This window comes from Mytilus californianus, unplaced genomic scaffold (genome assembly GCF_021869535.1).
Source record: "Mytilus californianus isolate M0D057914Y unplaced genomic scaffold, xbMytCali1.0.p SCAF_1, whole genome shotgun sequence".
NCBI classification, from domain to species: domain Eukaryota; kingdom Metazoa; phylum Mollusca; class Bivalvia; order Mytilida; family Mytilidae; genus Mytilus; species Mytilus californianus.
In genome coordinates, this window is record NW_026262581.1 from 59,318,998 (window position 1) to 59,337,489 (window position 18,492).

General features: G+C 31.5%; 1 protein-coding gene and 1 long non-coding RNA gene across 3 annotated transcripts in view; both read right to left on the reverse strand.

Annotated features, from left to right (window-relative positions):
- Nucleotides 1–2,389: 2,389 nt before the first annotated feature.
- LOC127705383 (uncharacterized) overlaps nucleotides 2,390–18,492 on the reverse strand; it is an 89,485-nt gene continuing 73,382 nt past the window's right edge. The window contains exon 2 of the long non-coding RNA XR_007983859.1: nucleotides 2,390–2,581. This is a non-coding gene — a long non-coding RNA (uncharacterized LOC127705383). The remainder of the gene's footprint in view (nucleotides 2,582–18,492) is intronic.
- The window catches only part of LOC127704963 (F-box/WD repeat-containing protein 7-like), a 68,185-nt gene continuing 53,625 nt past the window's right edge, over nucleotides 3,933–18,492 (reverse strand). For both annotated transcript variants that reach the window (XM_052209207.1, XM_052209214.1), the window contains exons 11-14: nucleotides 18,065–18,143; nucleotides 12,772–12,965; nucleotides 9,977–10,034; nucleotides 3,933–9,357 (exon numbers count right to left, since the gene is read on the reverse strand). In XM_052209207.1, the coding sequence (XP_052065167.1) occupies nucleotides 9,214–9,357; nucleotides 9,977–10,034; nucleotides 12,772–12,965; nucleotides 18,065–18,143 (475 nt within the window). In that variant the 3' untranslated portion in view covers nucleotides 3,933–9,213. The remainder of the gene's footprint in view (nucleotides 9,358–9,976; nucleotides 10,035–12,771; nucleotides 12,966–18,064; nucleotides 18,144–18,492) is intronic.

Consider the following 18,492-nt stretch of genomic DNA (forward strand, 5'->3'; position numbering starts at 1 on the left):
AAAACAAGGAAGGCGATCTGTCACAAGTTGTTCTTATCAAACTGACTTAAACAGAAAACTTAACATTGAAAATTGCTAATTAATTCAAAGTCACTGGACCATGTCCTAGGGGTCTGGGCCTCAAAATAGTCATCAAACTGATATGTACAGATAGTAATGCCACTTCATACAAAATATCATTGTTCTATCACAAGTAGATCCTTTCAATCTAACTTAAGCAGAAAACTTATCATTGAAAATTGCTAATTGATTCAAAGTCACTGGACTATGACCTAGGGGGAGGGCCTCGAAATAGTTGTCAAACTGATATGTACTGATAGTAATGCAACTTTGTATTAAATATCAATGATCTATCACAAGTAGTTCTTATCAAACTAACTTAAATAGAAAACTTAAGAATTGTTGATACTGTTGCTGCAGCCGTCATCGGAAAAGCAACCCCTATGTTTCGCTAAAAAACAAAAAACAAATCTACAAAACACAATATAGAAAACTAATGACTGAGAAACTCCAACCAGTAATTCAGAAAAAACTAGATGGACAATGTATTTACAAAGACAAACTACACGATACAGATAGCCTCACATCGTTACATTTAGTAGGGTAAATGTCCAATACCTGTTTTTCTGCCACATTAACTTCACCCTTTTTTAAAGTCGCATAAACAACGTGTAGATGAATCCATTACAGTTGATTAGCACATATTTTTTATTTGATCAATGATATTATAAGTGTATGCCTTTGTTAGCTCACCGGGGCCTGAAGGGCCCCATGTGAGCTTATGCCATCACTTGGCGTCCGTCGTCCTCCGTCGTCTGTCGTTATCGTTGTCGTCTGTCATTGTAAATTATTTCAAAAATCTTCTCTGAAACTACTGGGCCAAATACCTTAAATTGGAAAAGGGACATTTTTGGTATAAACCATACTTCTGTGGTACAACATAGATTATAAAGAGCAATTTATACAATTTTCAGCTGGATAACTTGCTAAACTGGTTAAAAATATCATGTACAGTGAGATTTTGGAATTCTTATATGAGTATATACCAATTGCCTAGATTGTAAAAGGCTATCATAAGAAAACCAATAAAACTTGAAAAATCATAGGATTATTTGACCAAGAGCTATTTTTTTACCATAAACAAGCCATTATATACATGTTTTATTGATTGCAATCCCAAATAATTCAAAAATAAGAATTTGGAGGCAAGTCTTAACTGCATGCATGTTGTGTGACCATAAAAGGCTAAAATACCTGATTATGTCAATTTAAGAGCCGAAATTTCCCATAAACAGAATTGTTCATCCAAAAAAGATGATTAAACATGTTTACTTACATCAAATATGACTTATTTTCATTGGAATAGGTACAACTTCTAAAAATTGAATTTCTGATGAATCTCTGTAATAGGAAGTACACCACTAATTCATGGCCCCATTGCTTTCTATGTTAAATTCCTCAATTTCAAGCAGACACAGCTCTTTTGTTTCAAGTTCAAATAAAGTGACAATCATTGCATGTCAAAGCAACACTTTATGGTGTCTTGTACTGGAAAAATCAACATACCTTTAATGGCATATAAGAAAGAACTGGTTCCCGGAACTTCGGATGTACCAAAACAGGTACTTCAGATCTGACATACAGGCAAAAAGTACCCTCTTTATAAAATTTGGTGCAGTTTTTTTAATATTCAAAATTATAAGTCAAAAAGTGTTCTACAATGATCACCAGTCATTCAGCTTTCATTTGATACCAACAATACCTAAATATTCTACATATTTTGAAAGTTACACTCATGCGTAGGAACTATTTTGTGTTAAATATGTACTACTTTCTGGTATGTGCTTTCTGGCCGGGCCGAATTAGTGATGTTACACCTTGTACGTCAAGAAACATAGACACTATGGCTAAAATGGAACATATGGGTAAAAAGCAAAAATAATCATTGATGAAAGATTTAAGCCAAAATAACAGGTGAGCGATTCAGGCTCTTGAGAGCCTCTTGTTATAGTGTGCTGATTACTGGTTGTCATATGACCATAAATAAATGATGGCCAGATTTGGAACACAAATTAATCACAATAAATCATACTGCATTGTGAGGAAGGTTAAGTAATATCATAGATATAACAGCCATGGCTATTATATCTATGGTAATATACTGTGGATTCATTTATTTTCCTTGGTCCTATATTTGTTGATTGAGGAAAGATTGTTTTTTCGTGGAAATCTGATTTTGTGGGTTTGTCAAAGTTCCTATACAAGCCTACAGAAAGTTTGTACTTTGTTGAACATTTAAATTTGTTAAGTAATACCCATGAAATCCACAAAATTCGGTATCCCATGAATAATAATGAATTCACAGTAGACTTTTTTCTCCACTTCATAATAATAAAATGCTCTGCTGGGTGCAGCTTGATATGACCGCAGAGGTCGAACCCTGAACAGTTGGGGCAAGTATGGACACAACATTCAAGCTTGATACAGCTCTGAATTTGGATTGTGATTAAATATTTGACACAGCATAGGTTTCTGACACAGAATGAATGTGGTCTTAAGAACTTAAAAATTTTTAATTTACCTATTATGGTCCAATATCCAAAATCTAAATACATACAGGGTTAGATTCAGCATATCAAAGAACCCCAAGAATTTAATTTTTGTTAAAATCAAACTAAGTTTAATTTTGGACCCTTTGGACCTTAATGTAGACCAATTTGAAAACGGGACCAAAAATTAAGAATCTAAATACACGGTTAGATTCAGCATATTAAAGAACCCTAATATTTCAATTTTTGATGAAATCAAACCATATCATGATTATTTGCTTTTATATATAAATCAAAAATAACCAACTTAAAATGGAAAATTTAAAAGAAAAAAAAAAAAAAGAAAAAAAGGAAAAAAAAATCCCCCCCCCCAATTTTTTGAACCCCTTATGATTCATCACCCACAAACTCAATCCCAGCCTTCCCTTTGTGGTATGATACCTTGCAGTACAATTTCAGAGAGATCCATACACTTGAACACAAGATATTGTCTGGAAACTGTAAAAATGCTTGTTTTTTGGCCCCTTTTTGGCCCCAAATTCCTAAACATTTAGGGCAATTACCCCCAAACTCAAACCCAGCTTTCCCTTTGTGATATGGAACCTTTTAGTACAATTTCATGAAGATCCATACACTTACACACAAGTTGTTGTCCTGAAACTAGAAAAATGCTTGTTTTTTGCCCCTAATTCCTAAAATTTTGAGACAATTACCCCCAAACTCAATCCAAGCCTTCCCTATGTGGTATGGTACCTTGCAGTACAATTTCAGAGAGATCCATACACTTGAACACAAGCTATTGCCTGGAAACTAGAAAAATGCTTATTTTTGGCCCCTTATTCCTAAACGTTTTGGACAATTAACCCCAAACTCAAACCCAGCTTTCCCTTTGTAATATGGAACCTTGTAGTACAATTTCAGAAAGATCCATACACTTACACACAAGTTATTGTCATGAAACTAGAAAAATGCTTGTTTTTTGGCCCTAATTCCTAAAATTTTGAGGCAATTACCACCAAAATCAATCCCAGCATTCCCTTTGTGATATGGAAATTTGTGGTACAATGTCAGAGAGATCAATAAACTAACACAAGTTATGTCTGGAAGTTACAAAAATGCTTATTTTTGGTCCCTTTTTGGCCCCTCATTCCTAACTGTTGGTGCCATAACCCCCAAAATCAATCCCAACCTTCCTTTTGTGGTATTGAACCTTATGGTAAAATTTCATAGAGATCCATTCACTTAAACTAAAGTTATTGTCCGGAAACTAAATGCGTCTTCGGACGACGCAGATGACGACATGATAGCATTATTTTTTGCAGTCATATGAAAATCCAACCTGAAACATCTAATACTTGCCTGCATAAAGTGAAAAAAAAAGCACTGATTTAAATCTGTTTTATTGAAAAAGAATTGTAAACATATAAAATATGGCAATATGTTTAAATATTACATGGTTACCATGTAAGAGTAATCACAACCGACTTAACAATAACAGTACACACAATAATGATATATGTTGGTTTTAGTACATACAGTGAGGTCAATGGTTTAAATATAAAATCTAATATCGTGCTACACATTTAACATATATAAAAATAACATTCAAAAGAAATTCTCTGATTGGTTTTTGGAAAGGTTATGAATTGATTAATCAACAATTAAGTAACAAACATCTGTTTCTCACTCGCATGCTAGATTCAATGGTTAATTATGAAATTAGATGAATATCTCAGTTTATCATATACAAATTGAAGGAAGTTTGAGTTCACACTTGGTTCTGAATGTGTAGTTGTAATTCTAGATTAAATTCTACATACAAGTAAAAAGAATAATAATGCATGCATGTGGTTGATATATTCTGGATTAGAATATGCATTTGCATTCGCACATATATTTATTTTAGAATGAAATCTGATATTAGTTGAAATTAGATGTCAAACTAGCTACCTCAAATGATTTGATTCCAGATTCACAAATATGCAGTTAATCCAGAATATGCTACACCAATTTTGAAATATATTTAAAACAATGTTTATGAATGAAATAATGTAATAAATTGTAAAATCAACATTTTGAATTTGTTTGCTGAACTTTTATTCCCTGGAAGTTCAGTAACTCATCACAGGGGTATCCAGACTTAACGCTGTAATCTGGGTGCAATTTAAAACAGCAATTGTGCAATAAATTTTGTTTAATTGTTAAAAAAAAAAACAGAATATGTGTGAACCCAAACCAGTATTGATATCAAATTAAATTTTGTTGTGTCATGTGGACAGGTTTTAAACAACTGTTTCTCAGTTCCATTGAATGGGTGTAGACTAAGCATAACTGAAATCACTACAATGTTTCCTTAAAACTTCTGAATTTAAAGTCAACAAATGTTCTATCATAGAATGCAATAACAAAATATTGTTCATTTCTCCTGCTTCAGTAAATGTCTGATAAGTTCTCTGATATAGAAAACATGTTTAAACGTGGTATGGTTGCCAATGAGACATCTATCCACCAGAGACCCAAGGAAGAGGATGTAAACAACTATAGGTAACCAAACAGCCTTCAACGATGAGCAAAACCCATACTGTGTTTTGTAAGCTATAAATAGCCCAGAATTCACATTTACATACACTTGAGTTTTAGTGTTCATTTTCTGCTTTTTAAATTAACTTTGTTATTAAATGCATACTTAACTTCATTACAATATTAAAAATATGCATTGTATGTGATAGAATATGTAAGAGACCCAAGGAAGAGGATGTAAACAACTATAGGTAACCAAACAGCCTTCAACGATGAGCAAAACCCATACTGTGTTTTGTAAGCTATAAATGGCCCAGAATTCACATTTACATACACTTGAGTTTTAGTGTTCATTTTCTGCTTTTTAAATTAACTTTGTTATTAAATGCATACTTAACTTCATTACAATATTAAAAATATGCATTGTATGTGATAGAATATGTAAGTTGTACTTATATATATACCAGATTTAGTCTGTCTATTCTGTATTTTCAATTGAGTTAACAGGATATTTAATTTTTTTTACAATGCCATCCACCTTTTGCATCCATTTATAGATGTAAGTATAGTCTACACCCAGTTCATCTCAGCTAAATATTTCGTTTTTAATAATATTAGTGTCAGTTGGAAAGACACCTTATATATTTATACCTGTACAATACATTTTATCATTAAATAAAAAAACAAATTTTAATAAAGTGGTATAAAATCACACAACCATGTGTTTCTGATACCCATAAATACACACACATTGTACATGTATTACTGACTGCTATCTGGGTAGTGATTTCAATAAGAAACCAGTACAAATACACTGTATATAATAACCAAGAAAATGAACTTTTAGATCAACATCCCCTCCTAAAACTTTAAGTCATATTTCACTTCATAATTTAAATTATTTCTTATAAATAGATTTTCAAATGATTTTATTGAAATACCAGTAGTTTTGTTAATAATGTAAAAAATAATTTTCTGTAGCCTAGTCCTTCTTAAGAAGTCAGGACTACTAAAAGTTTTTACAGCATTTTTATATTAGAAATAATTTGGTTAACATAATAATGAGTAAAACTATTATACAGCATGTCAAAGATACTGTTCTGGGATCGACATGATAACAATAATAAATAGTGGAAGATTAAATTAAGTATTGATATCTCATTGGTCAGATGAGCATTAATATTTTCACTTATTATGCTTAATGTTTCATCCTTACCAGAAAAAAATGAAATTCCATAAAATGGCCTTAATCTTTAAATGAATTCATCATTAAATTCATTTACAATGAATACTACAATGGGTAAACACAGTTCACAATCTGAAAATGTGTTGTGTAATCTGTACACTATATTAAATGTTGAGTTGTGAATATAAAACACACAGGATAGCATTTCATAGGGACAGTCATTACATGCATACTCCCATGGTTATCTAGATTAATATTATATCCATCTAAAATGAACTGGCAATTTTGAAAACATTTTTTTTTTTTCAATAAAAAAAACATATTTTGATAATTCTACATGTTACAAAAAATTCACATGGTAAATTAAGGGGAAGTAATTACAAGAAATATTATTCTAATACTTTAACACGGAAATGTTCCCTGGGGTTATTATTTTTTTTTTGTTAACTGTTGCCAAATTTGGTATATATTGATTTATAAAACAGAAAAAGTAGTGCATAAGTTATGCCAATTCTCATGACAAATTTATATTGAGAAAAGATTTTTTTTCTCTCACAAAACAAAACAAAAATAAAATGAAAAGAGACAATATGTCATCACAGATCAATGTTCTTCTCTAAAAGGGACTAAATATACATTTGTGTCGATTTAGCATTAAATAATGTTTTCTATTGGCTTTAATCTACATGATAGTTGCAAAAAGTGAAATTGCTTGTTGCTGGCACGATTTCAAACTGTTTAAAATGCAAGCAAGACCTTTCAACACCTCAAAACATAACTAAGAACCAGTACCGGTAATTTAAATTGACAAACTTGTATTCTTTTGTTGCAAGACTTGAGAATAACTATTATGATACAGCTAACCATGTTTTTATACTTATGATAAGGTACATGTACCAAAACTCCATTACTTGTAAAAGAATTTCTAACAGTAATTATCATTTTTTTTTTAATAAATTTTAAAGTTTTTTGTATGAAAAAAATCATACATCTTTTGACTAAGAATTCTGAAGGTAAATTACAGGTAATAAAAAATACACTTATCTTTTAGAAAGTATCTAAAAACCAATCAATGGCAAAAACAACGAAGTACAATGCAAAAACAGATTTTAAAAAAATCTGTCATATTCCTGATCTAGTATTGGTACTTTCAATGTTAAAGTGTAGGGTAGAACCTGCTTTAACAATGTGCAAAACCTTACACTTGTATATGACAGTTATAATTTACCTAATAAGAATTATAAAAGTTATCATTCAAAAATAAAAATTACCAAAACACTTCTGGCATAAAGATTTAAAACACTGGAAAACCTTCTGACATTGAATTCCCTCTGAAAAATTTATACTTTGAAATAAACTTGCAATTTAGAAAAAACAAGAATGGGTCCATAGTACACAGATGCCCCACTTGCACTATCGTTTTCTATGTTCAGTGGACCATGAAATTGGGGTCAAAACTCTAATTTGGCATTAAAATTAGAAAGATCATATCATAGGGAACATGTATACTAAGTTTCAAGTTGATTGGACTTCAACTTCATCAAAAACTACCTTGACCAAGAACTTTAACCTGAAGCGGGACAGACAGACGAACAGACGCACAGACCAAAAAAACATAATGCCTCTAGGTGGGACATAAAAAAAATAAATTTTTCTTTCAAAAAAATAAATAACATTTGTACAATTGTTTCATATGAACATTTATGTTTTATGAAATCTATAACTAAAAGGCCATGGGAATTGAGCATACTCTTCGTGGGTACTTTGCATGCACATGGAATTTAAAATCATACTCTTTTTCTAACTTCAACACAATTCAATTTCTTTGTACCATAGAAAAGAAAATTATATCTGTATGCATATAAAAATAAAGTGTTAATAAAGTTACCTTAACCTTTTTAAATAATAATTAGAAATAAAAATTTATTTTTATTTAGACAAGAAGTAAGTATATGACAATGTATCAAGAAAATATATGCATTAATTTACATGACTCAAGTTTACAACATATATTGGTTAAACCTGGACTAGATTGTAAACACCTAATGCTGATGAATTTGATCAGTGTTGGTCATCACAAGACTAATTTTACTGATCTATCAATCTTAAAACAGTTTAATTGCCTCTTTTCTATAAATTACTATGCAAAATGTTAAATATACCCCTGCTCTAGGCTAATTCCTATCTAACTAGAATTCAGTGATCAGTAAATTTTTCCTGTTACTGAACTCCAATAAGTCTAAGGAAATATTTTTACTGTTTATAAATTTGGCAAAGTTGAAAGATTAAATTTGAACTCATTTCATAATAAATTTCTCACATTACTGACCGCATAATCTCTTAGCTATAGTTGCCTCCATATAAATAAAATATCATATTGTTGTTAATTTTTTATCCGTATACTGCAAAAATAATATTCATGAAGTATTTTTTTGTACCTATTCTTAAAAAAAAGGGAAATTCACCTAACAAAAATTTTCCATTTTTCATTTCTGAAACACATGTAAAATCGTATACATTTTTATTATTTTCCACACACCACAAAAATATTCAATACATGTATTTTTAAGTAAGGTGCATGTGAATTGTAAACATTACTGTTGAGAACATACTGGGTCCTTAGCACTATAGTACAGATAAACTGCCTCCTTCAGTTCTGACAAGTTTGGTTTTATCTTTCAATGATGTTAACTTGGTTGTAATTTTACAGAAAAATTTGAAAATAAATACAATGCTTTCAAAAACTGGCAATTTGAAACAACTTTTACTAAGTAAGTGGTTTATGTATCTAAACAAGAAATGTGTTTCATCGCTACACAAATTTTAATTTAAACCTGTGTGAGGTCACTAGGTTGAAGTGGGATATTATTGTATGGCAGTATTACATTAAACAGCAGCTGGAGTAAGTAAACCAAAATTACTGGCTTTAAATATTCTTTGATCTAAATGGCAGTATTTTTAGCAGCAGCTAAAATCCCACAACTTAACAGTCTTATCATATGACCCTGAAACAATTATAAAATCGTTGAACTGTAAACATGTAACACCATCTGTGTGATTGCGCAATGTCACCAATCTTTCACCAGTCTGTAGATTCCATACCTGTAACAAGAAATAAATTTTTTCTTGCATATAAATTTTCATGAACTTGCAATCAAATTGTTAAATAAATCAATTGCAATCAAAATGTTAAATAAATCAATTGCAATTTAAAGGTATCATTTATATCTTATAATTTACACAAGCACCATTGTTTCAACAGGATTACTACTGTGACAAAACTAGTATCAATCATTAATGCTAATGTATATGGAATCCTATAAAAATAGGTCATTACATAGTTTCTAAAATAGAGGCTAGAATTTGACTTAACATCTGAATTGTTTATTTCAATATCTTGAATATATGCTAGTATCTAACTGTCTATAATTTGTGCTAAATTACAATAATTATGCCATTTGAAGACTAAGACCCTCATACAGTATAATTCATCACAGTCAAGCTGCTGAATAAATAAAATAATTCTTTCTTTTTAATAATACCTGAGAAAATTGCAATAAAAATATTTGTTAGACAGACAGACAAGGTGATTACAATAAAGCCCTCACTCCTAGAGTAGGGTTTTATTACTGCATCTAGCACTTGCACTGTTGACCATGAGATACCAGAAAAAAGCACAAGTTACAAAAAATGTAATATCACTATTATCTTATAATCTTACTTTGATAGTCTTGTCATCTGCTGCACTACAAAGTCTCCAGCTGTCTGCTTGTAAACATCTATAAACAAAAATGATTTTATTTCTTTACAAAAATAATGCAATCATTATTCAAACAAGAGGCTCTCAAGAGCCTGAATCGCTCACCTCTATTTCAGAGGAGAAGCTTTTTAAATGTTAGCAAACTTGATGAACAAATTGTATAAAATTGTCTTTAAAGGGCAATAACTCCTTAAGGGGTCAATTGACAATTTTAGTCATATTAACTTTTTTGTAGATCTTACTTTGCTGAACATTATTGCTGCTTACAGTTTATATATATCTATAAAAATATTCAAAATAATAACAAATAAAAACTGCAAAATTTTGTTAAAACTACCGATTCTGTGGCAGCAACCCAACAATTGGTTGTTCGATTCGTCTGATAATTTTAGGGCCGATAGATCTTGACCAATTAAACAATTTTACCCCATGTCACATTTGCTCTAAAAGATTTAGTTTTTGAGATATAAGCCAAAAACTGCATTTTACCCTTATGTTCTATTTTTAGCCATGGCGACCATATTTGTCGATGGATACAAACTTCTGATACAATTTATAAACAAGATACCCTAAGGAACATTTAGCTAAAGTTTGAAGGTAATTGGCCCAGTAGTTTCAGAGAAGATTTTTAAATGTTAGCAAACTTGATGAACAAATTGTGTAAAATTGTCTTTAAAGGGCAATAACTCCTTAAGGGGTCAATTGACAATTATGGTCACATTAACTTTTTTGTAGGTCTTACTTTGCTGAACATTATTGCTGCTTACAGTTTATATATATATCTATAATAATATTCAAAATAATAACAAAAAACTGCAAAATTTTGTAAAAACTACCATTTCGGTGGCAGCAACCCAACAATGGGTTTTTCGATACGTCTGAAAATTTCAGAGCTGATAGATGTTGACCAATTGAACAATTTTACCCCATGTCAGATTAGCTCTAAAAGCTTTAGTTTTTGAGATATAAGCTAAAAACTGCATTTGACCCCTATGTTCTATTTTTAGCCATGGCGGCCATGTTTGTCGATGGATCAAAACTTTGGATACAATTTATAAACTAGATACCCTAAGGAACATTTAGTTAAAGTTTGAAGGTATTTGGCCCAGTAGTTTCAGAGGAGAAGATTTTTGAAATAGTTTACGACAATAGACGACAACGACGACGGACGCCAAGTGATGGCATAAGCTCACATGGGGCCCTTCGGGCCCTGGTGAGCTAATAAATGGAGAATGTGTCCCCATGGACACAGATGATGCCCCCGCTTGCATACAACATTATAAAGGGACATAACTCAAGAACAATAAAAGTGACACTACCCAAATTTGTACTTGATCTGAGTTTTGTCGTAATAAGTATTGTGTAAAGGTTTCATAATGTTTGGTTGGGGCAAACTTAAGTTACAGAACGGAAACTAAAAAATTTGCATTTTTTCCATTTAAAAATGGGCATAACTCGAGAATGGTTAAAGTGACCCCACCAAAATTCAAACTTGATCTGTGGTAATAAGCATTGTGTATAAGTTTCATAACATTTAGTGGAGGCAAACTTAAGTTAGAGAACGGAAACTAAAAATTTTGCAATTTTTCCATTTATAAAGGGGCATAACTCTAGAACAGTTAAAGTGACGCCACCAAAATTCGAATTTGATCTGTGTTTTGTGGTAATAAGTATTGTGTATAAGTTTCATAACATTTGGTTGAGGCAAACTTAACTTAGAGAACGGAAACTAAAAATTTTGAAATATTTCCATTGATAAAGGGGCATAACTCTAGAACGGTTAGTGTGACGCTACTAAAATTCAAACTTTATCTGTATTTTGTGGTAATAAGCATTGTGTATAAGTTCCATAATATTTAGTTGAAACAAACTTAAGTTAGAGAACGGAAACTAAAAATTTTGCAATTTTTCCATTTATAAAGGGGCATAACTCTAGAACGGTTAAAGTGACACCACTTAAATTCAAACTTGATCTGTGTTTTGTGGTAATAAGCATTGTGTATAAGTTTCATAACATTTGGTTGAGGCAAACTAAAGTTAGAGAAAGGAAACTAAAAATTTTGTAATTTTCCATTTATAAAGAGGCATAACTCTAGAACAGTTAAAGTGACACTACCAAAATTAAAACTTGATCTGTATTTTGTGGTAATAAGCATTGTGTATAAGTTTCATAACATTTGGTAGAGGCAAACTCAAGTTAGAGAACGGAAACCAATTTTGGGACGTACGTACGTACAGAGGGACAAAGGTAAAACTTAGTGCCCCCTCCGCCACGGCAGGGGCATAATTAAAAAATAAATCCAGTTATCAAATGCAAATCATTTTAAGAATATGACAGTGGTAAAAACCTTATGAACAATTTTAAATTGACCAAGATCTGTACAAAGGAATGAAGGATCGCTATGACTCACTTCTACAACTTTCATTGCAGGTGTGACAAAAAAGCAGTTTATATGTCATTGAATTCAGAATGCATTAAAATACACCTTTATAATTATGAAAAAAGAATATTGAGGTGAGATATTTGGTACAACTATCTAAAGATACACTGGAAGATTACCAATAGATCTACACTTGTATTGCTATTTTAGTGTAACAGTTGCTGTACAATGTAAAGGAATAACAGTCTTAGTGTTGATTTTGAGCATGTAAACTAAGAATGCTTTTAATATGTATATCATCCATATTTTAACTAAGAAAAATTAACTGATTTTGTAAATATCAAATATCCAAATGGTTCTAAAACAGTAAATTACCTGACAACACCTGTATGGCCTTCAGATGCTTTCCAGTCAATGGTATTTATACAGTCACCACTGTGTATGTCCCACATTTTTAAATTACAGTCCATTGAGCCACTAACAATTCTTGTAGAATCAAACTGTAAACAAGTTACTGCATCCTGATGACCTGTCAATGTTCTGATACAGGCTCCCTCATAACTCCATATCTAAATCAAACAATTTTTAAATATTTAATAAAAAAAACAATGGTAAGCAAGCTCACATACCAAAGTGTAGATAGATAAATTTATCAGTATAAAAGATCTTATACTGTTCTATGATACATTTTGGGGTCTATTCATCAGTACTTTTAACAAATTCATGTTTTCTTTTACCAACAAATTTGCCACTTACTATGAAAATTAATATCCACCATGGAAATACTTAAATAGTATGCCTGGGTATTTGTGCATGAAAGATTTACTTTAAACATATTTTATTTTAAAAAAATCATGTACGACATATACATATAAATACAGTAATACATAAATACAAAGAGATTCGGAAACAAAAGAGGGATGAAAGATACCAGAGGGACAGTCAAACACATAGATCGAAAACAAACTGACAACGCCATGGCCAAAAATAAAAAGACATACAGACAAATAATAGTACAGATGACACAACATAGAAAACTAAAGACTAAACAGCCTGGACTTTGTCAAGACTGTTTCACCCAAATCGCGTTCCTAACCATAAAAGACGCTATAGGCCAAATCACATTGAATCTACTAAAAATTGTTGAACTTGTTTAAACAAAAGTAAATTTTCTTCCTGACTGAGAATAATGATGCCAAAAAGGAGTGTTTTTATACTGTATTGAAACGGAATTGTATCTATAGTACGTTTTCGAACAAGGGAGTAATTATTACACTCAAGCAGAAAATGCTTACTGCTCTCGATTCTGCAGCAAATACAGTTTTTACTTTCTACAAGATTTCTCTCTCCATGTAAGATTTACCAGAAATCCAAATCGAGAAATAACAGGTTTAAATTTTTCTGATGTCTTAAAACTAGAGGCTCTAAAGAGCCTGTGTCGCTCACCTTGGTCTATGTGCATATTAAACAAAGGACACAGATGGATTCATGACAAAATTGTGTTTTGGTGATGGTGATGTGTTTGTAGATCTTACTTTACTGAACATTCTTGCTCCTTACTATTATCTCTATCTATAATGAACTTGGCCCGGTAGTTACAGTGGAAAATACTTTGTAAAAATTTACAAAAATTTACAAAATTGACACAATCAAAAATCTAAACACATGTTTAGATTCAGCATATCAAAGAACCCCAAGAATTCAATTTTTGTTAAAATCAAACTAAGTTTAATTTTGGACCCTTTGAACCTCAATGAAGACCAATTTAAAAAACGGGACCCAAATTAAAAATCTAAAAACACGGTTAGATTTGGCATATCAAAGAACCCCAATAATTCAATTTTTGATGAAATCAAACAAAGTTTAATTTTGGACCCTTTTGACCTCAATATGAACCAATTTGATAGCGGGGCCCACAAATAAAAAATCTAAATACATGGTTAGATTCAGCATATCAAAGAACCTCATATATTCAATTTTTGTTGAAATCAAACAAAGTTTAATTTTGGACCCCAATTTGGACCAACTTGAAAACTGGGTACATAATCAAAAATCTAAATACATGTTTAGATTCAGCATATCAAAGAACCCCATATATTCAATTTTTGTTGAAATCAAACAAAGTTTAAATACTGGACCCTATCTTGGACCAACTTGAAAACTGGGCCCATAATCAAAAATCTAAACACATGTTTAGATTCAGCATATCAAAGAACCCCAAGAATTCAATTTTTTGTTAAAATCAAACTAAGTTTAATTTTGGACCCTTTGGACCTTAATGTAGACCAATTTAAAAAACAGGACCCAAAATTAAAAATCTATATACACGGTTAGATTTGGAATATCAAAGAACCCCAATAATTCAATTTTAGATGAAATCAAACAAAGTTTAATTTTGGACCCCTTTGACCTCAATATGAACCAATTTGATAACGGGGTCCACAAATAAAAAATCTAAATACATGGTTAGATTCAGCATATCAAAGAACCCCATATATTCAATTTTTGTTGAAATCAAACAAAGTTTAATTTTGGACCCCAATTTGGACAAACTTGAAAACTGGGCCAAAAATCAAAAATCTAAATACATGTTTAGATTCAGCATATCAAAGAACCTCATATATTCAATTTTTGCTAAAATCAAACAAAGTTTAATTTTGGACCCTTTGGACCTTAATGTAGACCAATTTGAAAACTGGACCCAAAATTAAAAATCTAAATACACTGTTAGATTCGGCATAACAAATAAATAAATGTGATCAAAGATTTTACAAATCTAATGCGCCATACTGTGCAATTAAAGATTACTTCTTGAAATTTTTCAATATTTGAAATTTGAAAAAAAAATAATATTTGAAGAATAATTCTTTTTAATTTCTGAAATCTGAAATGAGAAAAAATTGAACCCCTACAATTTCTTTTTATCCCCCCCCCCCCCTTTTTTCCCCAAAAAAATTCTTTCCCTCAAGATATGGTCATAATCTCAATTCAAATTTCTAATGGAGTTGGCAACCATAATTACCCATTTAAATTTACCATAGTGCTAACTTAATCTATTTTATAATAGAATTAAAAATATAGTGTCAAATCTTTCATATGGATTTTTTTGTAAAAAAAAAAGATGCAACATTTGCAGATATTTTTACTGGTCTTCCTTTATAAATATGCATTTCTTTAAACATAATTTAAGAGCAGTGTAAGGGAAGTAACCAAAACGTTGTATTTGGATTACCTCCCTTACACTGTTTTAAATTATCTTTATTGTTCATTAACCATTACTTTATACATAATTTAAAAGCAGTGTAAGGGAGATAATTTCAATGATGTATTTGATTTATCTCCCTTACACTGCTTTAAATTATGTTTTGTACTAAAGTATTTGTCCATTAACCAGGACAACCTTGTTTTTCCCCCTTTTTTGCCCCTAATTCCTAAATGGTTTGAACCATAACCCCCCAAAGCAAATCCTAACCATCCCTTTGTGGTATGGAAGTTTGTAGTATAATTTCAGAGAGATCCATACACCGTTCCACAGTAATTGTCTGGAAACTAGAAAATGCTTATTTTTGGCCCCTTTATGGCCCCTAATTCCTTAACTGTTGGTACCATAACCCCCAAAATCAATCCCAACCTTCCTTTTGTGGTATTTAACCTTATGGTCAAATTTCAAAAAGATCCATTCACTTGAACTAAAGTTAGAGTGCGAAAAACCAATGTGTCTTCGGACGACGACGACGACGACGACGCAAACGTCATACCAATATACGACCACAAAATTTTTTTGCGGTCGTATAAAAACGGCAAAATTTCCTTAAAATTACCAATTCAGTGGCAGCAACCCAACAACAGGGTGCCTGATTGGTCTGAAAATTTCAGGGCAGATAGATCTTGACCTAATGAACAATTTTATACTCATCAGATTTGCTCTAAATGCTTTGGTTTCAGAGATATGAGCCAAAAACTGCATTTTACCCTATGTACTATTTTTTAGCCATGACGGCCATCTTGGTTAGCGGGCGGGGTCATCGGACACATTTTTTAAACTAGATACCCTAATGATGATTGTGGACAAGTTTGGTTAAATTTGTCTTAGTAGTTTCAGAGGAGAAGATTTTTGTAAAAAATTACAAAAATTTACGAAAAATGGTTAAAAATTGAATATAAAGGGCAATAACTCCTTAAGGGGGCCAACTGACCATTTTGGTCATGTTGACTTATTTGTAGATCTTACTTTGCTGAACATTATTGCTGTTTACAGTTTATCTCTTTCTATAATAATATTCAAGATAATAACCAAAAAGGGCAAAATTTCCTTAAAATTACCAATTCAGGGGCAGCAACCCAACAACGGGTTGCCTGATTGGTCTGAAAATTTCAGGGCAGATAGATCTTGACCTAATGAACAATTTTATCCTCATCAGATTTGCTCTTAATGCTTTGGTTTCAGAGATATGAGCCAAAAACTGCATTTTACCCTATGTACTATTTTTTAGCCATGTCGGCCATCTTGGTTCGTGGGCAGGGTCATCGGACACATTTTTTAAAATAGATACCCTAATGATGATTGTGGACAAGTTTGGTTAAGTTTGTCTTAGTAGTTTCAGAGGAGAAGATTTTTGTAAAAGATTACAAAAATTTACGAAAAATGGTTAAAAATTGACTATAAAGGGCAATAACTCCTTAAGGGGTCAACTGACCATTTTGGTCAAGTTGACTTATTTGTAGATCTTACTCTGCTGAACATTATTGCTGTTTACAGTTTATCTCTTTCTATAATAATATTCAAGATAACCAAAAAGGGCAAAATTTCCTTAAAATTACCAATTCAGGGGCAGCAACCCAACAACGGGTTTTCCGATTCATCTGAAAATTTCAAGGCAGATAGATATTGACCTGATAAACAATTGTACCCCATGTCAGATTTGCTCTAAATGCTTTGGTTTCAGAGATATAAGCCAAAATCTACATTTTACCCCTATGTTCTATTTTTAGCCATGTCGGCCATCTTGGTTGGTTGGCCGGGTCACCGGACAAATTTTTTAAACTAGATACCCAAATGATGATTGTGGACAAGTTTGGTCAAATTTGGCCCAGTAGTTTCAGTGGAAAAGATTTTTGTAAAAGTTAACGACGACGGACAACGACAACAGACGACAACGACGACGACGGATGACAGATGCCAAGTGATGAGAAAAGCTCACTTGGCCCTTTGAGCCAGGTGAGTTAAAAATTACTTAACTTTAACTGTTTCCAACTTTACTGTTGATATCCAATGGAGAAAAATATATTTTATTTTTTCACTCAGGCAGTTGAATATTTAGATTTAACTTGACTAAAACATTCTGGTATTTCTTCGCTATCATAAATAGGATGATTTTTATTGAAAACAGTAATAATCTTCAATTTTATGTCTCCACATTTTCATATAATGATGTCATAATAGAAGAAAAGAACTTAGGTATGAAGTTGATCTTTCTCGAGTTTTTGCATTCAAATTGATGTTGGAGGATAGGAAGGGATATCCAACATCCCTCCACAACCAACATACTGTTTTTGAATAATTTGAATACATCAAACATAATAGCCATGACCCGTGCACCATAATAAAACTTCCTTTCCTACCCTCCCACATTCAATGGAATAGTCCCTTCAAATTAACTAATGTTACCTTGATTGTTTTGTCACATGATCCTGATACAATCTTTGTCTCATTAAATTGTATACATAAAACAGCTGCTTGATGCCCTCTGAAAATAGCAAGTAGCATTAGAAGATTATGCTAAATCTTATAAAATACTTAATTTTCAATTTTGTTACAGAAAGGATTTGTATATGAAATGTAAATAGGAGATGCATTAATGTATTTTCCCTTTTCCTGAAAACTTAACCAGTCAAACGTTATTCAAACAATTTTCCAAATGAACTTCAACTACCTTTAATAGTTAGAGAAACTTTGAACTTGAAAAATCATAAAAGATACCACTTGTCCATACTTGTCTTACATAGACAAGGAAAAAGACTTGAAATTTGCACTTTACTTTTTCCTTGGAAACTGAGATACAAAGATCAATTCTGTTGTCAATAATCATAAACATT